At 40.0% G+C, this 24052-nt stretch overlaps 1 protein-coding gene across 1 annotated transcript in view; it reads left to right on the top strand.

Moving 5' to 3' along the window:
• The window catches only part of IBTK (inhibitor of Bruton tyrosine kinase), a 96279-nt gene that overhangs the window by 52646 nt on the left and 19581 nt on the right, over positions 1-24052 (top strand). Inside the window, exons 17-25 of the mRNA XM_090035519.1 lie at positions 1096-1197; positions 2104-2221; positions 3626-3686; positions 4618-4742; positions 5754-5866; positions 6442-6587; positions 7382-7545; positions 15425-15517; positions 21975-22133. Coding sequence (XP_089891645.1) covers positions 1096-1197; positions 2104-2221; positions 3626-3686; positions 4618-4742; positions 5754-5866; positions 6442-6587; positions 7382-7545; positions 15425-15517; positions 21975-22133 — 1081 coding nt within the window. The remainder of the gene's footprint in view (positions 1-1095; positions 1198-2103; positions 2222-3625; positions 3687-4617; positions 4743-5753; positions 5867-6441; positions 6588-7381; positions 7546-15424; positions 15518-21974; positions 22134-24052) is intronic.

Below are 24052 nucleotides of genomic sequence, written 5' to 3'. Positions count from 1 at the left end.
GCCATGGTGGGCACTTTCAGTTTCATTTCATTTTACAAGCTGGCTTGCCGGTTAGCAGAACATGCCAGCTTGTAAGATGCTGGATAACAGAACTTTTACTGTAGTTGGCAAAATAGTTCTTTGCAAGCTTTTGGGCACAAACACTCTTCTTCAGGCATAGGGACACTCTCTTCAGACTCTTCCTATGTCTCAAGAAGGGTATTTGTGCCCAAAAACTTGTAAACAACGTTTTTGTTCAACTGTTTAGTTGGTCTAATGAAAGATATTTCATCTACCCAAAGAACTTTGTCTGCCAAAGTATATTTGATAGACCCAAACCAGTGTGATGTCATTTAGGCTAGGAACTGACATTACACACAAACCGGTATCAGTGATCATAAACTGGTTTAAACCTGTAACAGGACAGAAGTTCAGTGCACGTAAACCAATTTCAGTCATTTTGAAAGCAGTTTAAGATGAACCTGGATGGATGTAGTATCAGACTTAACTGATTTAGGTTAAATTGGTTTATTGAACTTCTCCCCCAGATCCTCTCCAGATTCAAGTTAACTCACAGTCCCCCAGCATCCCAGGATGCTTTGCACCTCCCCTGCAACCCGCCTGTGCAGGCTGGGTGGGCTAGTTTTGCCTTAAGCTGTCTGCTCCAGCCGAGCAGGGAGGCATGCTCTAGCGACCCCAGCTTCTGGTCCACTGCCAGTATGTGGCAGCATTTCCAGAATCAAAAGGGAATGTCTGTTTACTGTGCAGCTTAAAATAACCTGTGAAGAGTGAATCGATTTAGCCTTGGGCTTTTTGACTGTCTGTACTTAGCCTTGGGGCCAGGCATTTAATCCTGGATTTTGTCTTCGTCTTTGCTTTGCTTTGTCATTATTGTGTTTCCCAGAAGTACCTTAATTTCTTTTATACAGTGCCATATGTTTTAAGAGCTCATTCTCAGATTTTTTTTTTTTTAATGTTGCTACTAAGTTGTCATATTTTAGGAACTGCCATAGTCTACATCTGCCATGGTGCCCAAAACAATGATGATGCAAGGTGGTTTGTGTTGAAACTTCTTTAAATTATTTTTCAAGTTTGCAACTCCCCTTCTGTTTCCAGAATCTCAAAATGTGGAATTTATATGCAATGTCCTTGTGGTAGCAGACCAGCTCCTTATATTTCGCCTAAAAGAAGTTTGTGAAGTTGCAATTACAGAAAAACGTGAGTTTTACCACTCTCTTTAATGGGGGGGGGGGACGGGACACTAACTATTCATTAAAGTACTCTGTTATTGAAATATATATATTTTTTAATTACACTATACTTAATTTCTTTTATCTCTCCATGGACACTTGTTACTTTCTCATATCTGGACAGCCCTAGCCATGTCCATTCAATCTGTCTGGCATTCCAGAACAAAAATAATTCTGCTGCTTGCAGCGTCATCTGTCTCAGACTTTCACCAGTAATCAGTCTCTAACATAAAAAATTTAATTGCTTTGCCTTTAAGACACTACAAAATTATGTCCAGATTCATACCCTTTTGCTAATTCTTGTATTGCTCTTTTTTTCTCTCCTTTGTTCATCCATGTCTCTTCTCCATAATGCTTCTCTGCCTTTAAGGCTGGAAAGCCTTCCTGGTCCAGTACCAGCCATCCTCCCTCAATATGTACTTCTTTCTTTTGCTTTGCTTTTTCTTCACTTCTGTCTTCACTCCTCCCCTCTTTCATTTTTTCTCAATTACAGGAAAATATCAGATCTTCAGCTTCATTCACAATGGGAAATGACTGTTGTTACTTCTGTTAGTTTTAATCTTTGTACCCCCCCCCGCTTTGTCTATTTTCACCATATTCGGGGTTGCTTTCTGTTAAGACTAAACATTTTTCTTAGCAAGAATTGTTCTTTTTTTTTTTTTGTAAAGCAGCAGTCACTTTCATGTTATATAAAAGTATTGTCCTTATCCTACACAGAGCACCACTTAAGTATTAGTCTTTTTATTTATAATGGTCCAGGAAGGGAGATTTCATTTTTTAAATCTTATGTCTGTATGTCTCAGAGTAGCAAATGAATAAAACAGAATTGGAGCATGTTGTCCAATTCAGTCTCTCATATTTCCTTTTTTTTCAGTTACCTTGAGGAATGCTGCTGAACTTCTGGAGTTTTCAGCAATGTATAATGCTGAACAGTTAAAACTTTCTTGCTTGCAGTTCATAGCACTGAATATGGCAGCTTTACTTGAAGCAAGGTAAGAGGAGGTGTTTAAACAGCATATTTAAAGGTTCTGTTGTCAAAAGATTGGATTGTTAGAAGAATGAGTAAGAATTTTATATACTATATTTACTCTAAACTAAGATGATCCCCCAATAATTAGATTGTATATGTGGAAAATATATACATTTTTGTTATAATTTTCAGGTGTAGAATCTGTTTATTGGACGATAGTCTTAAATCCCTCCCACCCCTAAACCTCTAAATTCAAACTGTTTAGAGTTTGACTTTTTTTGGGAACTTTTGTATTTATTCATGTCTAAATATAATTTATCATTTTAACTAGTAGCCTAACTATGTGTCTTGGAGCTATAATTATTAAACTTCTTGTATTATATTTATTCCTAATTAAAACATGCCACATCTCAAATCTGGAAGGGCCAGATGCATCCCAGTTAGAGATAAGAACTTACTGAGGTTCTTTTGAGAAGCTAAATGCTGTCACTATTCATTTGTACAAAGTGTCCTTTTCCTATTTACAGCTGTGATAGGGGTATAGGTTATAGCCATGTTGGTTTAAGGGCATAGGCAGACACGGTTCTTTGGGTGAATCTGATATCTTTTATTAGACCAACTTAAATCATTTGGAGGAAAAAAATTTTCCCCCAAATTTAAAAAGCATGCTAAAATTTTTTTCCCAACTGTTTAAGTTGGTCTAATAAAAGATATTGGATTCACCCAAAGAACCATGTCTGGCTCTGAGTTGACAGAGCACTTTTTAAATTGTTACCTTCTGTTGCATGGGAAAAATTTGTCACGGCTGCAGGATTGTATTTTTCTCACCCTGAACCTGGATCTAGGGCAACTGGGGGGAAAATGTAACATTTCCAAAGGATGAAGAGCAAATATTTATGGTCAGTTGGTTAAAAATTATATAGCATGATACCATGCAGTGCTTTAGACAACTTGAAACTGCTTCAGGGCTTGGAATGTTTGGACAGATGCCCCATGCATGCGATGCAGTGCTGGGCACTTTTAAAAGTGCCGGGTGCTGCGTTGCATCCATTTGTATAAATGGTGAAATGTGCATCGGTGCTGAGAAAATGGCTGCGGTGCCCTTTTCAACTAAAATACATTGAAGGTGGGTTTCCACATTGGAGCAGACAAACGTATGCATATAAATGCCCCTGTGCTGTATCCCAGGGGCACCAAAGAGCATGAAAAGGTACATGATGACTTAATTTACCATTTGCCTATATATCTGTGCTGGGATGTTAATGACCGTTATTTCTGTATTTAAGGACCACTGTCTCTACATATTTAGTATGTACTTGGAACACTGATTTATTTGAACCACACAGATTCATGTTGGGATTCGTGGGGAGGTAGTAAAACAAAAGATAGTAGTTGAGATGGCCTATAACTGTGTATTTTATTTTAGGACTCTTCAAGTCTTAAGTGATGAAGTTTTGAAGGAACTTTCCATTTATTACAGAAAGATGGTAAGCTATTTATCATTTGATGGAAAGTCACTCTGTTTAAAAGAAACATGAAAACATCCCATATACTTACTCTGCATATGCCCATACTAGGTGTGCTGTGTAGCATTCAACCCAGAAATAAGTTTAACGTTTATTCTTTATTTCTGACGTTCTTTGTTCACTAGCCATGGCAGGGTGCAGCAATCTGCATTCCATTAATGCCATTAGTAAAAACCATTAATTGAATCAGTGAGACCAGAGAAACTAAGTTCTAGAATGACTTCAGCAAACTAACAAGTGTCAGCTAATTACATATGGTGGAAAAAATATTGGAAAATAGGACATTTTATTTAGCAGAACTGATAGCATAGGGGACAGCTTCTTATTTGGCTTTCCTCTTCCCTTGTTAGTATACCATAGTAATATGAGATTTGGCATGTGTGCATAAGCCTGCAGCATTTATCTGTCAGTTATTCTAGGCCAGGGGTTGGCAACATTTTGGGGCTGAAGCCACTTTTAATAGAGTTTTAGCTATGAGCACAAGCTATTTGCAAGCTAGCTTGTGCCATTGCAGCTACAATCACTGCTTACCTTCCCCCTGTCAGCCCCCACCCGATTCCCCACCTACAGTGCTGCCACTGCTGCTTTCTCCCTGCGGACGTAATAAAAATGGTGCTGTGGGCTGGATCTGGTCTGTGCGCTGTACATTGCTGACCTTTGTTCTAGGCAGTTCAGAGTTAAATGAATTCTCAGATTCTAAGTCATCTGTAAAGTAATTCTGCTTTTTCTTTGTTTAAAACTACAAAGTTTCTTGGGTTTTAATGTGTAATAGTGTTATTACCTTCATTGTGAAAGTATATATTTAAATAACTGCAGTCTGGTACCTCTACAAAGAATAGCCAGTTTTCTGGTATATAACTGATAAGGAATGTAATATTTTTTGATACTACAGATTCCAGCTATGGTCAGGAGGGTGGTTACTCCATATCAAGATGGACCTGATATTAGCTCTTTGGAACCTGAAGATGGAGAAAATTTTGTGTTTTTGAAAGAAGAAATTACCACAGAACAAACTAGGTATTTCTTTCCTTATTTCTTCTTCTTTTTTTTCTCCTTTAGATTGCTAAAATTGTTGGTCTCGGCAGTTCTTGCCATTCAACACTTTGACCAGTTAAACAGCATCCTTTAGAGCATGCTAGTTAGTTCACAGCTGGAAGTCAGAGATGTTGGTAGAACCCAATTGATGGATATAAAATTGAAATATAAAAATAAAAAGGTGTAAAACCTTTATTTCCTTCAGAAACTGTTTCTCTCCAGAAGTGTCTCTCCAGTTACAGGAAAATGTCACAAAGCACCAACAAGGTCCTTTCCTTTTAATCTATCATAATTAAAATGGGGTAAATGGAGCTGGCAAAAGACACAAGTTCGGTGGAGAGAGGAGTAGGAATGTAATTATGGACCCCCTTGATGAACAGTTTAAACTACATCGTGTTGGGGGAGGAGGGGAAATCAGTGAAGTGATCTGAAGGGGAAGGGTGGACATAATGAAAATGTTAAAGGAAAACTTCACTGAAAAAATGTTTTGTTGGATTAGAAAGAGAAGTAACAAAAGTAAGAGAAGTAGGTGGCTAGAGGAAAATGAAAGAAGGGCAGGATCTGAGGAGTCTGCTTCTGTATTAATTCTGGAGAAAAATGTTCAAATTATTTTTAGTAGTGAGATTGTGTAGTAAAAAGGAATGTGGTTCAGTTTTCAAAAATAAGCTTGAATTTTTGGTTCCAGTTACCACTTTTTGCAGTTATTGTTTTACCACCTTTCTTTGCTTGCATTCTGTGCCTTTGGAGTGCCAAATACATTAAAAACCCATATCTGGTATAACACTTTTGCAGGTGTCAAGAGTGTAAGAGGAAGAGTCTAATCATGATAGAGAAACTTCATTAGTTTGCCACATGCTCCTGTAGAGATGTTTGATACATGGGATATAGCTGCTCATACTGAGGCCTGAAAGATGCTATGAAAGATGGGCTTGTTACCTAAAATAAGTTTGCCTTATTTGGAAGTACTCACACCATTATCCCCTTTTGTTACAGGGAAGCTCTTCTCAAAAAGGCAAAAACAAAGGCAAAAAAGAAGCCACGAAGACGGTCAGACAGCTCTGGAGGATACAATCTTTCAGATATAATTCAGAGTCCGCCCTCCACAGGTTCCATGTGCAACATTATACTTTATCATCCTTACAAGATTTTTTTTGTTTAACACACCTTTTTGGCAAATAGTCTGTATTTAAAAGATTGTTATTTTTGTTTTTCCTTTTTCAACTTGCATTTATCTGACAGTTTGTTTTCAGGTTTAGATTTTGTGGAAAATCCCATTTTATAAAACTAATGGGTATTTTTCCTGTATACCACTAAGAGACCTAGAAAGAAATAAGGCTAGGAAGTGTTTAGTCCATTTTCATTGGCCAAGTTGTGGGAAATAATAAAAAAAGTAAAATACTTTCCTTATTAACAAAATAGCTTTAGCTATTGCAACAGTTGGCATAAATTGGGGTAGAGAAAAGAACAGGAAAAGAAGCTGTCTTTCTATTGGTTGTGAGAATGCTTGAAAATGATTGGTAATTACTTGCAGCTGTTAAACTGCAGTGAACTAGTCTATTAGACCATAAGTCTCATGATTCTTAAATTGTTCAAAATATAAGGTAGCTTTATAGCTTTGCATGCTGCATTATAAACCTGTTTATCATGATCTAATATTCCTTCTCCATGTTCTAAATTTTAGGTTTAGTAAAAATGGAGAAGGCCAACTCTGTAGAGTCACTTCAAGAACTAACATCTGATTCTGAAGGTAGTTATGCAGGAATGAGCAGCCCCAGAGACTTGCAGTCCCCTGACTTCATGAAAGGATTTCCAACCGATAAGACTGAGGTTGGGCATTTTTGTTGTTTTTCCTCTTACCCCTGCTTCCACCACACATGCTTTACTTAAATGTTTAATGCTTCTGTATATCTTTAAAAACAAAACAAAACAACCCTCCCCCCTTTTGTTTGGTGTGTCTTATTGAAAGAGACTTTTCTTAATGCCATTTATCTGTTAAAAATTTGTAAAGTGTATTTTGTCAGCTATGTTTTGTTTGTATGGCATTACAGTAAGCTTCTAAACTCCATATTAGAGAACTCTTAGCCTGTTTTTTCTCTCTTTCAATTCTCTGTTCTCTTACACTTGCATTGTGTAATTTGTATCCTGTTCTCATTTCTGAAAAAGAAGGCAACTTCTTAATGAGCAAAATAGAGCTAATTTTCATGGACAGTTATTTGTTAAAAAAATCTTTCCTAAATAATCACGATAAGAGGATAATTAGAAAGGCACTGTAGAGAGAAATGAACTTCACAAGCACTGAGATGGATGCGTACATATGTGCACATCAGTCTCAAGTATTAAAAGTTCATTTTAGGCACCTAAATCTTTAAGAGAAATCTTTTGTTACTGAGCTTATAATATATTTAGCCTTCTGGCTTTGGGGGGGGGGTGTGTGTGTGTGTGTGTGTGTGTGTGTGTGTGTGTGTGTGTGTGTGTGTGTGTGTGTGTGGTCGTCCTGTCAGTTTAAATGATGTAAGTAATGCAGATGAGATGAATTGCTTCTGATACTTTCTTTGTATTGTTGTTTCAAAGTAGTAAAAAATATTCCAAACTCTTTCAGTGCAGTTGTTTTCTTTTTTTAGGTAAAAGACAAAATCTGTCTTCAAGGAACAAAAAACCTCCATTTGAATAAAGAGGTGAAATTAACTGAGGGATCATCAAGACTGAAACAGTCTGTTCCGCAATCCATTCCCAGTAATAAAAACAATTCTATTAGCTCTCCCAATTGGGTTGCTACACCTTTCAGGTACAGTAATATATTTATGTTTAATTAGCTGGCAATGCTATATTTCTGTTTGGTAAAGATAGTGGATTATGTTGTTCATGTTTTGTACCCAAACTAAATAATTAACTGCTTTTACAGGGAGTATGACGTGATCAGTTTAAGACTTAACATGTCTACAAGATTTCATTCATCTTCTGCAAAATAATGGGTTTTTCTCTTGAAGAATAACAAGCCATTAGCTTACAGGATGTAAACTGTAAACAGGATATTTCATAGATTTAATAGATTTCATAGACATTAGGGCTGGAAGGAACCTCGGAAGTTCATCAGGTCCAGCCCCCTGCCCAAAGGGCAGGAAGTCAGCTGGGGTCATAGGATCCCAGCAAGATAAACATCCAATTTGCTCTTGAAGGTGTTCAATGTAGGTGCTTGAACCACCTCTGATGGCAGGCTGTTCCAGACCTTGGGGGCTCAGACAGTCAAGAAATTCTTCTTTATGTCCAACCTGAAACGGTCTTGCAGTAGTTCATGACCGTTCCACCTTATCATCCCTTGGGGTGCTCTGGTGAACAAACGTTCCCCCAGGTACTGGTGGTCACCCTGATAAACTTATAGGTGGTCATCAGATCGCCCCCGAGCCTGCGCTTTTCCAAGCTAAAGAGCCCCGTGGATCTCAGCCTGTCATCGTAAAGTCTGTTTTCCTGACCTCTGATCATGCATGTGGCTCTTCTCTGGACTCTCTCAAGCTTCTCCACATCCTTTTTGAATTGTGGAGCCCAAAACTGGACGCAGTACTCTGGCTGCAGCCTCACCAAGGCTGAGTGCAAGGGGAGAATGATGTCCCGGGATTTGCTTGAGAAGCATCTATGGATGCAAGCCAGCATTTTGGTTGCTTTAGTAGCCGCAGCATCACGCTGCAGGCTCATGTTCATCTTGTGGTCAGTGATGACCCCCAAGTCTCTTTCTTCCATAGTGCTAGCAGCGTAGCACTGCTGAGCCTATAAGGATGCTGCAGCTTTTTCTTCCCAAGGTGAAGAACCTTGCATTTCTCAGTACTAAACACTGTGAGGTTCTCGTCTGCCCATTTGCTGAGCCTGTCCAGGTCAGCCTGGATCACCCTCCTGTCTTCAGGTGTGGATGCTTTGCCCCAAAGTTTGGTGTCATCAGCAAACTTGGCCAGTCAGCTTCTGACTCCAGTGTCCACATTGTTAAGAAAGATGTTGAGCTATATGGATCCAAGGACAGAGTCTTGGGGGACCCCACTGGTCACAGGACACCATGACAATTGACTTCCGTCAGTTACCACCCTCTGGGTCTGACCACGGGGCCAGTTCTCCAGCCAGGAGATCGTGGTGGACCCAAGGCCCCATTTGGCCAGTTTTGCCAAGAGGTGATCATGGAATACCAGATTGAAGGCTTTTTTTGAAGTCAAGATATGTGACATCGATCTGTTCTCCCTTGTCCAGGTGATAAGTCACCTGGTCGTAGAAGGTAATGAGATTGGTCAAGCAAGACCTACCCGCAACAAACCCATGCTGGCTATCCCTCAGGATGCTGGCATCTGCCAGTCCATTAAGAATAGCCTCTTTAATACACTTTTCTAAGATCTTCCCTGGGATAGAAGTCAGGCTGATGGGCCTATTGTTTCCCTGATCCACTTTCCTCCCTTTCTTGAAGATAGGCACCACATTGGCCTTCTTCCCGTCTTTGGGCACTACACCAGAGCGCCAGGAGTTTTCAAAGATCTGTGCCAGAGGCTGGGCTATGATGCTCACCAGCTCCTTGAGTACCCTGGGGTGTAGATTGTCAAGGCTGGCTGACCTGAAGGTATCCAGCCTCTCAAAGTGTTCTTTCTGCTTGACCTTAAGACTAACATGGCTAACCATCATATATGTGCACCTTGTATGCAGATACCCTGATTCTTTTGGCCAGCAGTGTCTCTTGGGACTACAAGTTACCCTTGCAAGGGCAAAGCATCTTTAAGCACTATGTTTTTCTTTTTGCTCGTGGCTGCAAGACAGAATTGTGCAAATTCTATCTTCATCCTTGTAGCTTTCTTAAAACAAGATTAGAGTTTCACCAGTTGGTTATTATTTGTAGGTTATAAGCAATACATTGCTTAAGTAGCTGTGATAGTTCAGGAAATGTACCATATTTACCTGAATACAGGACAACCCTGACTGTAAGATTGACCCTCCATAATTAGATTCTACACGTGGAAAATGTTATAAATATTATTTATTCAAATTTATATTTATTATAGAATTTTATTATTTTCCATATATGGAGTCTAATTATTGGGGAATCATCTTAAATTCACCTCTCTCCACTACTGCAGGTGGTGGTGGGGGAGAGATGATGAGGGGGCAGTAATGGGGCAGACGGTGGGGGGGACATGGTAGGGCAGATGGGAGGGGTGTTAGTGGGGCAGGTGGAAGGAGGCAGGCAGCTAGTCCCCTGCTGCCACCCCCCTTACCTCCTATTGTCCACCTCTACTCCCTTTCTCCGCAGACTCAGGCTGCCCTGATTTTCCTCTTTCCCCTGTTCCCCTCCCTCCCCACCTCCAGGTCGCTTCTGCTACTTACAGCCTCATGTCCCTGCCCTTCCACCCCCTCCCACCCCCCCCTTACCTTTGTTCCTTGCTGTCAGGCTCTATCCCTGCTGCAGCCTGGGGCAAGGAGTGTGACTACAGCCTGGCCTTATACCAGAGGCCCGGAACTGGCACTGCTGTTCCAGCCCAGCCTTCTAGCAGCAGTGTGGCAGCTTTTAGGATCTTTTGATTCTTATGGAAGGGTGTGTCGATTGTTGCAATGTTGGCAGGTATTGCATATGTTTCAGCAGGGTCTTACTGCTTTTGGCATGTGTTTTCATCACTGGGGAATTCGCTTCTGATTTATGAGTTTAGCAAGGTTGGAGATTGTTTGTTTGTTTGTTTGTTTGTTTGTTTGTTTGTTTGAAAAGCAGCTGCAAGAGGGAAAGGGGCTAGGAATCTCTCTCAAGGTATGATCCTATTCAGGTGTGGGTTACATTTATTTAAAGGTCTGGCTTAGGTTTCAGGGTGGTATGGTACATGACAATTGTGGGGAAAGTGGTCAGTAGGTTTTGGGGGTTTTTTTGTATTGTAGTAGGTTGTGGGGTATTTGGCTCATTCAAAGATGTACCATATTTACTCACTGCTTGCTCCCTGCTGCAGCTTTGGGAATGATAAATGTAAGATAAACCTCCAAGGATTAGATTCTATACATGGAAAATTATAACAAGGGGCCAGACCTGGAGCCACAGCTTAGGGCAAGTGAAAGAGGCTGTGGGTCAGACTCTGGGGCAGCTTTCTTGGTGGCAACAGCTTTCTTAGTGAATTTAACTGTTTTTTTTCACTTGGTTTCTTACTTCTGTTTACTTGTCTGCTCCAGAGGTTTGCTCTTCACTTTAAGTGACTGCTTCATTTCTGTAACAGTTTTAAAGTAATTGTTCTGCTTAGTTTTTAGCTAAGTATCCTAGGGCACATAACGCTGTAAGAAATGTACCTAATTTGTTCAGTTTCAGTTGGCTGATTGCTAGGTTGTTGAAATTTATTCAGTGCTTTTAAGAAGATATCTTAATAAAGCATTGTTGGAACACTGAAGAAGGTGTAATATTTTTGCTCCAGGGATCTTACCTAAAATTTGGATAAGATGAAATAAGATGAGATAAGACATGCTGGGAAATTTTGCAGAAATATTTTCTTTTCAACTTCACTTTTGAAATTTTTCTTTCATTCCATTACATACACAGGCTCTGTAGAAGAGGCCTTGCTGAAGGAGGAAATTGTGATAGTGCTGACATTTCTTTCAGAATAAAGGCATAATGAGAGTCCAAATAAAAGATGGTCTCATTTTTTAAGTAGATTTTTTACAGACACTTGATGGGAGCAAAGAAAATATAAATTGATCTGATAGGCATTGAATGTGGCGCTATGGTCAGGAAAGAATTTTTAGTAGTAGTGGATTGGCAGGGGAAGAGGATGTAACCTAGAAAAGACTCTATGTTGTAAAAGTAGAAGCAATCTAACCCATAGTTGCTTTAACTTACCTTGGATAACTTGATTGTAGTAACTGCAATGCAGGAAATGGTCACTAAAGCTGCTTACACTGGTAAAGATGTATAGACCCTGATTCATTTAGCTTTCACGGTATGTAAAAGTTGGCCTTTAAAATTCAGGACTGGTGTGTTTGACCATCTAAAAATATGGCAACAATTGTATCAGATCCACAATTCCAAGGCTAGCCTGAATGTTTGGCCCATCAGATTACTGGTAGATAGGGGCATAAAATTTACAGTAATCGATGTATTTATTTTCAACCACGGAGCTGCGGCACCCTGGGTACCTTGAGATTACTTGAAGGGTGGCACATTTGTACTATTAGGTATGGAAACATAATAAACCCAGAGATTTTAGAGAGGAATACATAGTATCAAAGACATTCTGATCTGCTGTGGTCTTTATTTTTTGGTTCCTTGCAACAGCAAAAATGCTCTATTTTTTTCCATAAACAGAAAAGTGTAAACCAAGAGCTGGTATTTTCTGAGGGGTACCTTGAGTTTAATGAGGGATACTTTGAGCCTAAAAAGTTTGACAACCACTGCTCTAGTGGAAGCATGAAGCTGAAGACAGTCACCTTCCTTATTCTGTACAATGGTTACTGCAGTATCAGGAGTAAGGTGAATCTCTGGTACCTCCACTACTGCCAAACCACTCCATTATTTCATAGATTTCATAGGCATTCGGGCTGGAAGGTACCTCGAAGGATCATCCAGTCCAGCCCTCTGCCCCATGGGCAGGAAGTCAACAGGGATCATAGGATCCCAGCAAGATAAGCATCCAAATGTGTCTTGAAGGCTTTCAAAGTGGGTGCTTAAACCACCTCCAGCAGCAGTCTATTCCAAAGCTGGGGGGCTTGGACAGTAAAGAAGTTCTTCTTTATGTCCACTCTGAATTGGTTGCGGCTGAGTTTGTGACCATTTGATCTTGTCATCCCTTGGGGTGCTCTGGTGAACAGACATTCCCTCAGATCCTGATGAGCACCTTGATAAACTTATAGGTGGCCACCAGATCACCCCTGAGCCTGCGCTTTTCTAGGCTGAAGAGTCCCATGGCTCTCAGCCTCTCAACATAAGGTCTGTTTTCCTGACCTCTGATTATGCGTGTGGCTCTCCTCTCAAGCTTCTCCACATCCTTTTTGAATTGCGGAGCCCAAAACTGGATGCAGTACTCCAGCTGTGACCTCGCCAAGGCTGAGTACAATGGGAGAATAACATCCCGGGATTTGCTTGAGAAGGATCTATAGGATTTGCTTGAGAAGCCAGTGTTTTGATTGCTTTACTAGCTGCAGCATCACATTCAAGGCTCATGTTCATCTTGTGGTCAATGATGACCCCCAAGTCCCTTTCATCTGTAGTGCTAACCAGCGTAGCACTGCTGAGCCTATAAGCATGCTGCAGGTTTTTCCTCCCAAGGTGGAGAACCTTGCATTTTTCGGCGTTGAACAACTTCAGGTTCTTATCCACCCATTTCATGAGCCTGTCAAGATCTGCCTGGATCACCCTCCTATCCTCAGGTGTGGATGCGTTACCCCAGAGTTTGGTATCATCGACAAACTTGGCCAGCCTGCTTCTGACGCCAGTGTCCATATCATTGATGAAGATGTTAAACAGTATAGGCCCTAGGACAAAGCCTTGAAGACCCCACTGGTGACCACACACCAAGACTATTGGCTTCTGTCAGCCACTCCCCTCTGGGTCTGACCACGGAGCCAATTCCCCAGCCAGCAGATTGTGGTGAAGCCCAGGCCTCAATTGGCCAGTTTTGCCAACAGGTGATCATGGGATACCAGTTCGAAGGCTTTTTTGAAGTCAAGATACACGACTTCAGTCTATTCCTCCTTGTTCAGGTGATGGGTTATCTGGTTGTAAAAGGAAATGAGATTGGTCAAGCAAGACCTACCCACAACAAACCCATGCTGGGTATCCCTCAGGATATTGCCGTCGGGTAGTCTGTTAAGGATGGCCTCTTTGATAATCTTTTCCAAGACCTTCCCCAGGATAGAGGCTGATGGGCCTGTAGTTTGCCGGATCTACTTTCCTCCCTTTCTTGAATATAGGCACAACATTGGCCTTCTTCCAGTCTTCGGGCACTTCACCAGAGCGCCTGGAGTTCTCAAAGATCCATGCCAGGGACTGAGCTATGATGCTTGCCAGCTTCTTGAGTACCCTTGGGTGTGAACTGTCAGGGCTGGGTGACTTGAAGGTGTCCAGCTTGTCAAGGTGTTCCTTCACAAGGTCAGCTTTGATGGAGGGCAAGAAATCTCCCTCACCCAGGCCTTCCTGACCCACAGTGGGCAGGGGCGTCCCATGGGAGTGGTAAAAAACTGATGCAAAGTACCCATTTAGCAAGTTTGCTTTTTCCTGGGCATTGGTTGTCAGTTGTCCCATCTGGTGTAGGAGGGGTCCAAGTGTTGCCCTTGCTTTTCCTCCTGCTCCCCACATATTTGAAAAAGGGCTTTTTATTGTCCTTGATATTTGTAGTTAGCTGGAGTTCCATCGCAGCCTTAGCTTTCCTGGTTTTATTCCTCACAGTTCTTTTGTAGGCATAAAACCAATCAGAAGTTACTGTTAGTGTTTCATTTACCAGTTGAACAGGGTTTTAGATATGGGGGATTCTGTCATAAGCTTCTCAAATAGCTTCTGCTGCATGTTGAGAAATACTTTCCTCTATGAGAATGAATGCAACATTACAGGTGATGGTTACCCCCAAATTCCAGCTTTATCAGTTTAGGTAACTTGGCATTAAGGATACATTTCAAAGCAATCTGAGCTTTTTAAAGTACCCAAGCAAGCTTGCTTTGGTAATGTCACAATTGTACTTTACTATGTGACCCTAAGGAGTTTGATGTCTTTGATACCAGATTCTTGAAGTAATTTTAAGACATTTCTTTATACTTTTTCTCTTGCATGACTTCACTACAGAGTAGACATTTAAGATTTGCTTGGGTATGGTAAATGTGTGGTTTTTAGGTTAACATGTTAGACTTCTTAAATAATAACATTGATTATGAATTCCTGGGTTTGTATTGATACATAACCATTCTTCTGTCTTAACTTATCTTTTTTCTGTAGAATAACAATAGGTGTAAAAAAATCTGTATATTACTTGTTCATAATTCTTAAGGTATGTCACCTATCATACAGTATTTCATATGACTTGAGGACATGTTATCAAACTAAGTCGCCTTTTAAAATTTTAGGTTTTTATAAGCAGATCCTTGGTGACATCAAAGCACATGCCGTTTAGATTTACAGTTGCTTTTGTCTTTCCAGCGCACTAAAAAGCAGTGGAAATGCTAATTTTGAAGCTTTACTTATAAATTAAATAATTTCCTTGTAAGTTTTGAGAACTGCTTTGCTGCATTTCAGGTGCTATAACTAGAGGGATTGGATGCTCTGCATTTTTCTAACACAAAAGCATGGCTGAATATTTGCTACAGCTTTGGATTGGAATTTGTTCTTGGCTTTGAATTAGTGACTAGTCTTCATAATACTTCCTTAGCTAGCTGACAACTGAATAAGTATTCTGGCTTTAAATATCTTATGTACAGTATCTTTTTTTTTTATAGCAGAGTTCACATATTTTATTTCATAATGCAGTGAAGTGTATTTCAAAGTATTGTGTGTGTGTGTGTATATGCAAAGGTTTTTTGTCAGAAACATTTTATTTGAGGTTTGCCATAATTGAGGAAACAGACATAAATTATACATCCAGTTACCAATCTTATGTATGATTTAGAAGGTTTCAGTGAAGGTTGGAAACAGTGGAATGTAAGTAAAAATGAATGCTTTGAAAGGTAACTTTTCATTTTTCATTTAGTCCTGCCAGTCCTCCTGCTATGGATCTAAGAACCATCATGGAAATTGAAGAGAATATGCAGAAGTGTGGAACTATGCCAAAGACAAATGCAAGGTTGGTAAAAAACCAAAATCTATAAAAGAAAGATATGATAAAATAGACCATTACGAATTCACTTAGTGGTTCAGACAGTTTAGGATTTAAAAGAAGAAAAAACTGTCCTTGCATTTGCATAGCTTTGTTTACTTCATTCACTATGAGATTTATCTGTGTGTATTTAAAATTTACTTCTGCATCTTGTTCTGACTCTACTCAACCAGCTGGTGTGGAATCATGCATGGACACATAGAAGGGCAAGTAGCAACCTCTCTGTAAGCAGTTTGGGACTAAACCCACATTTCTCAGCTGGGTAGGTCACACTTCCCAAGAGCAGGGGTGGGAGGGCTATCATAAAAGGCAGCTCAGGAAGTGACCAAGAAGGTATTAAAATGTTATTACAATCTAAATGAAAGAAGTGTCATACCCACACCCCTCATAAAACCATTCCCTTGAAGATCAGGAATTCTGTCATGCATGCACAAATTATGTAGTAACAAATTATGCATAACGATAAATAAACCTTTTATTTTTTTAAATAATAAATTGTAATGGAATTGTGAACATTTCTGACTTCAGATAAGGGGTTACTCATCTGAAATGGTTAAACAGCAGCAGGTTAAATTTAGGACAAGAAACCAAATACTAAGAGAGGAAATAATATATTTATTACAAAACACCTTATTATATACATTATATTTATTGTAATATTGTGATTCAGCAGGCAGTTAATGCTAGTAGTAGCTATTCTAGTTGTGAATAGACCATATGATACAATCACAGTAGATGTAAGTGATTAGCAAATCACAAAAAAACCCAAGAACTTTTGTTAAGCACTTTGACTTCCACTACAAAAGTGGTTAGTCACCATTTCAGAATGAAGTAGATAGTGGCTAACTGGGTTTAGTTTGGATTTGTCTCTTCCTTCTACATTGGCTACTGTAAATGTCAAGGATGTGAAACTCTTGATATTTCTGGCATCAGATGTAGAATCTTGTGAAGAGCAGTATCTATTGGGACCACTTTCCCCTTTAACATGAAGGTTTGAAAGTAGCTCAGTTGCCCTTCAGTTTCTTTTTAACGACAGAAGGTATAGCGAGCTTGGATTGTATTCAGTGTCCTTATTGGCTTTTCCTTATATGTTTTAAGGCTTTTATTAGTTACCAGCCTTCTTCTCCAAAGCAAGGAAAAAGACACTAATATTGGCATCCCTCAGACCTACAGAGTATGAGAGACTCATGTCACATGCTGCTGCTCACAGGCTTAGTTAACAAAGTTTTTGGCATCGATTTGAAAGATCAGCTCTTCTTGAACAATGTCCAGGTCCTGCTGACTAAGCCTGGCCCCCACTGGGCTAGAACTGAAGTGCCAAACTTTTTGGCAGGTGTATCACAAATTAGCCTCACACCTTTTCCAAGTGTCACTCCAGTCCCTTTCCCCTGTCAGTCTGCTGCTCTGCTTTGTGCTGTCTGTCCTATCTGTCACTGTTCTGCCTTGTCTCCTCCTAGTCTGCAGTGCAACACACATGGAGGCTGCTTGGGCCAGTTGTGGCATATGTGCTACAGGTTGGCCACCCCCTTATCGCCCCAGTGGCATGGCATCAGAGTTCTTAACTGAGTCTGGTTTGACTTAATCTGGCACCAGAGATCTTGCATAGTTCATGCTGATGAGCTTTATGCTTAAATTAACCTGGTTGCCAGTACTGGCACTGCTGTCTAGATTATTAGCTGAGTCTGGTGCTGAGAATGCTGAGCAATTCAGGACATCTTTTTGTTCTAATGACTCATTTGCTTTTTCAAGTTCTTGGCCCACTATGTCCTTTGTTTTCACCAGTGCCAAGGATGTGACACTGTTTTTTCTAGATCTGCCAGTTTAAATGCTTCTGTACCAAATTCATGTATAAACAAAATCTCCTAATCTGTCTGAGTTAAATTACTTCAATGCCAAGGATTCAGTGTTGTTTACAGTCTGCCCCATTTTTTGTCAGTGGGAGTCATGGGATCTGCATGTCTTAATTTTATGATTAAGTACATGTAGGCAGAGCCCTGGAGTTTCCAGGCAATAGCATGATGTGGGAGTGAATCTGGAAGAGAGAAGTGGCAACCAGTTATGAGACCTCTACAGCAAGCATCTCTTTCAGTCATTGGTCTTCTTGTGTTGTATTTCTGGTGCACTTTAGCCTGTGAATGTGTTCTGCTTTACTGAGGGGAAATGGGTAGGGAGAGGGGAAGGAAACTTCTCTGGGCTCATTATTTTGTAAATTTTACCAGGCTGTTGGCTTCAGTGAAGATAGTTAACATGTCAGTTTGGATTTACCAACAGAGGACAGTAGTTACTTGATATGGTTCACGTTCAGTTTCTTGGCTGCACAGCAGATTGCATTTTCTTTTTCTTTGCCTCATTCTCTCACGATTACCCTGATTACGAGAAGGAACCTTGGGAAACTTCCTACTTCCCATGGGAAGCTTTCAGTAGAAAGCTTGTGGCAAGGAATGAATGCGAAATGAGATTGATTTGGCCTCAGTTGTATCATGGCAGGCACGCTTGCATATAGATTTGGGCCACAGAAAAAGATTTACCTGCACACTTTTTTCTTGCATAAAATAACTATGCAATGAACTTTGTATAAGTTCCCCCCCCCCTTGCCCCCCTCCCTCCAACTCCAGAAATTTCATACCAAAGGGTAGGGTCCTTTCCAGTGTTGCTGGAATTATACCTTTTATCATGCCATGTTTGAGGTTTCTGTTGGGAATTACTAACAAATGTATAGCTCCTTTAGGATGTTAGTTACAAGTGGCATAGAGGTAGGCCTTTCAAGGTACTTCAAAGGGAAAAATTCCCTGATCTCATTTACCATTTATAGTATGCATTTACTTGTATACCACACACAGCTTTGGCCCCCAAAATCAGCTCTTCAGAACTGGAGTACATGCCTTAAGTTGGGAAGATGATTTTTTTTTCTTCACTGGAATTCAAGCAGGGAAGAATAAAAGCATGCAGATCCAGTGCTCTGATGTCTGCCAAGCTGGCTGCTACTTCTCTCTGGCTCCAACAGGCAGAAGGGGCAGAGTCCTACGTTAAACCACTCACAGCCACAAGTAGTTATTGGCTGAGCACTGTAGCTCAGGCCTGAAGCAGCAAGTGAGCAGGTGTGTGCATCCACTCTCTTGATGAGGCTTGTGGTATGGAAGCAACACTTATTTACAGGAATGATGTAAAGAAGCTCTGCATGTCATCATCAGATGAGAACTATGGCTTATCTCAATGATTCCCTCAATTTGCACAATGCCCAGCTTCAGCAGAGTGTTATTCACTACTAAAACTCTTGAGTAGACTTATTTACTGGAGGAAAAATGTCATTGAATACCTTTTATTTGAACAGGGGTGTAGGTTGTATTTGTGTTGGTCTAAGGACATAGGAAGATGAGGTTCTTTGGGTGAATCTGATATCTTTTATTAGACCAACTTAAATAGTTGGAAAAATTTTTCTTAGCAAGCTTTTGGGTTTAAAAACCCTTTCTTTGTCAGGCTGAGGAAGCCTCTGCAGTTAGTGTGTGTTCTTCCTGGAGGGAATGAACAGCACTTACATACATTCAACAAAGATTTCCTATTTAGGTCTCCATCTGACATTCTCTCACTTCTGTCTGGAAAGTCTGTTTAAGCTCGGTCTTATAATTCTGCGAAGACACCTGTTGTTTTGATTTGCCTCAGATTTGGACAATGCTCCTTTCTTGGACAGAAATCAGCAGTTCTATGTTCTCTCTAGTTGCATTGGAGAGAGAAATCTATCTAGGCCAGTGAGGGTGTTTAGGAGTTGTTAGCAGCCTTAACTAATGTTGCACCTAATGTTCACATCACAAACACTTCTTTTAAAACTACTAATTCTTGGCTTCCAGGTTGAGGTAAAAGAATCTTTCTGACCCTAAGTTGTCTCAGGTTGAAAGCCCTACTTCTATACTGCTGACATAGGGGTAGGTATTCTGGAGTCTATAGTTCCTCTTCAGCTTCCACCCTTCATACTTAGGGTAGTTGCCCTAACTTTTTTTATAACATCTTTAATCTATGAATTGTTTCATGTACAGCTAAGACTACACATGGAAACTGCATTGTTGTAATAATTCAGATTAAGAGAACTTGCATTTTTCTCTTGAGCAAGAACTGAAATCTCCCAAACAAGGCCCAACTGTGGCAGAGGCCTATGGAAAGTTGAGCTGTCATGAGTCTGTTCCATGTGGTACCTAAATCTCTTTTGCTGTGAAATAAGAGTGTGATTTTGTAAAATTCCTAGGACATGTCAGACTTGCATGTATATAGGCAACTGTCAATCCTCTGGATCATGGTATACACATAGGTGTAATCAGGTGTCTGATGAATCCACTTGTGGCTGACAAGGCCAATTCAAGAGCGACACAGCTTGTTATAAGTTTCACAAACTCATGTTGTCTGATTTTGAAGTAAAAAATTACAAGCTGCTTTCTTCTTTTTTGCTTTGCTTCCATCTTCTGGATCAAAGCTGCATCATGTTAAGCTGCACCCAGTGCCAGATGTTCCCTCCCGATGGGATAGGATTCTGCATGCTCCTTCTAGCTTTCTATGTTGATGTTGAACAACTTTATTATTTTTTAACACATTGTGGTACCACCATGAAGGGCAGCTTTGCTTTCTAGAGCACTCTCAAGTCTCACTGTACAAAATATTCTTGGGGGTATGGGTCTTCTCCCATTCTCCTGGCATGACTAATCCATCACAACCTCCTCTTCTTGATAGTGCTTTCTAACTGTGTCAGTCCTGTGCACTCCAGTATCTCTCTCTGTTTGGTGTGCTGTCTTTCCACTTTATTTTCAGGATCTTATGCAGACATCTAATGTAATGTGGAAGCTGTTCAGTCTGTTGATGTGCCTAGCATATGTAGTCTACATTTCTGAACGATAAAGCAGGGGTAACAGCACATAAGTCTTGTAGATTCTCATAATCACTTTAGCTGATAGTTTGCTGTTATTCCATGCATATTTCTGTAATAGCCCAAAATTCTTAGCTACTTCTCTGATTCTGTTAGTTCAGTCTGCAGGTCAAGATTCCTGCTGATCATAATACCTAAGTAGCAAAAACTGTCAGCGATGCAAAGAGAGAGATCCTCCAGAGTGATGTCAGGTATTGGTTTATTCATCCTTTGGTCTTTTTGAGCTGAAGCTCTTGCATGATTCAGAAAATCTGTCCAAGAGATTTGGCAGGAAAGATGCACTGTGGGCAGCCAAAGCCATATCACTCGCAAACAGGAAGTCTCTCACAACCAGTTTTTACCTTGGTTTTTTTCTCTAGACCTTGTAATGTTGAACAAGCCTCCATCTAGTCTGTTATGAAGATAAATGCCATCATTGCTATCCCTGAATGCATGAAGAAGCAGGAATGAAAAGTAGATGTTAAAAAGCATTGGGGCTAAGGCCCATCCTTGCTTCACCCTGTTGTTGATGTCAAAGGCATTTGATTCTGTTTTTGTATACTATAGTTGCCTTCATACCTTGTAATGAGCAAATGACGTTCAGCAGTTTGAAGGGATGACTCAGTTTCTTTGGAACAGTAAAAAGGCCCTGGCTGTTGACTGTATCATAGGCCTTTGTCAGATTGAAGACTATGTACAATGGTATTTGTTCTTCTCTACACTTTTGCAGACTTGCATGTACACATCTATATCATGCCCTGTAAACAAGGCAATTGTTTGTGTCTGCAGTTTTGACCAAGTGGCTGGTGAGATGCAAACCAGAAGGTTGATTTATCTATAAGCCAGTGTTCCTGTGGAAAGATACGGTCCTTTGTTTTTCCTTGTTATAACTGAGTCCGCAGTCCATCTCTGACTATCCTTCAGGCCACTAATTTTTACCTGCACTGCTTTCTCATATGTAGCCATTCACCAAGTGTGCAGTCACTTGTAGATATCCAGCTGTACTAAACCGAAGTGCTAAGCACTTGATGCTTTATGGATTCTTGGAGAATGTTTTGTATGGATCTAGATGTTCTTTACCCAACCTCACTCCTCTGATTTGGTTAGGGAATGTTGATGTTCCTTTTAACAGTGTTTAGCTGGAACTTCCCAGCTCTGCAGGGACGTACTGATTTCTGTTGTACAAGTGGGAATATACAGAGGCCACTTGGAAGAAAGAGCTTGCCTATGAATGTCTCTTTGCGTTGCTTGTGCGCATTCACACTTGCTACCCATGCTCTCAACTTTGGAATTATGAGCTTTAGATTCCAGACATCCTCAACTATAAAAGAATATGAGATGCAACTGAGGCGCTCCTTAATTTTATGCTTTTGAGACCCCACAGGGCCAGAGGAGAGGCATCTTCAAAGGTACTGTTTTTCAGATGATTCTATAGCAAAAGCATTAATTAAATATGTTACTAGCCTGAAACTTTAATCGGCATTTTAAAACAATAAATCAGTTAAGCCTTTTCTCTTTGCTGTCATTGATTTATAGTAAACTGGCTTCTCATGGAATCAGGCTGTCTCAGAAGCAAAGAAAAATGATTGCCATGGCTGCAAAGGATACTAGTTCAGTAACAAACAACTTGGAGAGGACTCCAATTGCAGCTGCACCATTGACGCCTACAAAAGCTACAAAAGCTGGGAATGCATGGTATGTTATATAGTTTCAAATACTTGTTGTGGATCATTTCAGTTATGTGGTATTATTTTTATGTTTTAAATGATGAATGCTCAGTTCAGTGCTCTTGTAAAGGAACAAGGTTTTTGTCCAGGATTTTGTGTTCCTGTCACTTACACAGGAAACTATGAATGGTGGTTGTCCTTCAGTACTCTATGTTGCAGTAATCCCATTGGACTGGGTCCATCTGTGTGTATGGCACATAATTTAAGTACAGGTGAAAGTACTGAAGGTCAGTAGCTGATTAAAGAGGATGGGGATGGAAAATCAATTCAAAAATTTGGCCACAAAAAAGTCTATAAAGGCTGGGGGGAGGGGGGCAGTGAGTGGTGAGTGTGTGAAGGAAACATGGTTTAGTGGAGAGGTAGGAACTAGACTGGAGTCCATTGGAGGTTAAAATAGAATTGGGAAGAGAAGAAGAACTTGACAGAATAGGTGGCAAGGATTTTGGATACGACAGGACATGATCTAATACAAAAAAAAAGGTGGGGAGGAGGGCAATGCTGGGACTACTTATGATGAGATTACTATGAACTGTTTTTGAGATGTTTATATTATGATATTGTAATTATAATGCTACAGAACAGTAGCACTAGTTCATTTTGTGTGTGCACAGTTTGATATAGTTGTGTGTAATTCAAACATTGTTTTCTGACCTGTTCAGAATTAAAATGATGATTGAATTACGATGAAAACCAAAAGCTCAAAACAAATTAGCTCGCAATATTGGCTGTAGTTGATGGTGGGTGAAACACCAAGAAGCTTTTGCTCTGGGTGAACTTTTTTCGACGTGTTTGGCAGACGCAGCAGGCTCTTTCCAGAGCTTAGTTGTTTGTTTCTCAGATTAATAGACAATAGAACATTGTTAAATTGAAATGGCACCATTTTAAATTCCTATACACATTCTCAACTTTGGACAGTTTTTTCTCATTTTTAAAAATCAGGGTAGTCTATCTTGAATACAAATTTAAGAATTTAAATCTGTGTTTATATCAGTTTGACAGTTGCATTTTAAAAATACAGGCTTTCCTTATTTCATCTCCCCTGGTTTTTTTTCTCTTTTTCCTCCTTTTCCCCCAGCATTCCTTTGGGCTTTTCTCCTTGGACCACCCATCATTTGTTAGTTATCCTTGCTGGTTTAGGTCATAGGTACAGGAGGTTCACTGATCTCTCTCATATTTTTCTTTGAGGCTTTGTTAAGAGTCTGTGCAGATACAGCTATTTTGACCATGGTTTGAAGAAAAAAATGGATGCATGAGCTAGAAGTCATTCTGGGGTGATTTCTGCTCCCTGGGTTCAGCAGCCTTTTCTTGAGACTTCTTTTGCAGTATTGAGTAGAAGATATCTTGTATGTTGCTGTTGCTTCTCTATGGCTTCTGCTGTCCACAAGTGATTTTTGTCTCATGGCAGCCCAAACTTGAGTGATATAAAAAGGGTCAGCATATTCAGAGTTTCACATATTTCGTTAGTAATATACTATTATCTTTTTGGGTTAAAGGTCTTATTAGTACTTGCAGGGATATTCTAGGACAAAATCTATGTTAAATGGAGCTAAGGTTCAGATTACATATCAGTAATTTAAAGAAGAAATCACAACAGGATGTTGTAATTATCCCAAAACTGAGCATTACAAACAGGTAATCAACTGTTAAAATTAACATTTTTGGGTTTCTTTTAAGGTATAGGCAAGTCCATAGTTACGACATGACAGCGCTGTCATCTATTCCCTTTTGACTCTGTGTTAACCATATGATTATGGCTAAAGCACTCCAATGTTTGTGGTCCTCAAAAAAATCATCATTTTAATCTAATCTAGGGTTGCAAATGCTAAAATGCCATGGAAGTGTTGTCTTTAAGTGCTCTGAAGTACCTTTTCAGGCACTGATTCTCAA

Source organism: Crocodylus siamensis, chromosome 1, assembly GCF_052110815.1.
Source record: "Crocodylus siamensis isolate JL-2025a chromosome 1, ASM5211081v1, whole genome shotgun sequence".
Taxonomy (NCBI): Eukaryota; Metazoa; Chordata; order Crocodylia; family Crocodylidae; genus Crocodylus; species Crocodylus siamensis.
Note: the sequence above shows the minus strand (reverse complement) of the source record. Positions and strands in the feature narration are given on the sequence as shown.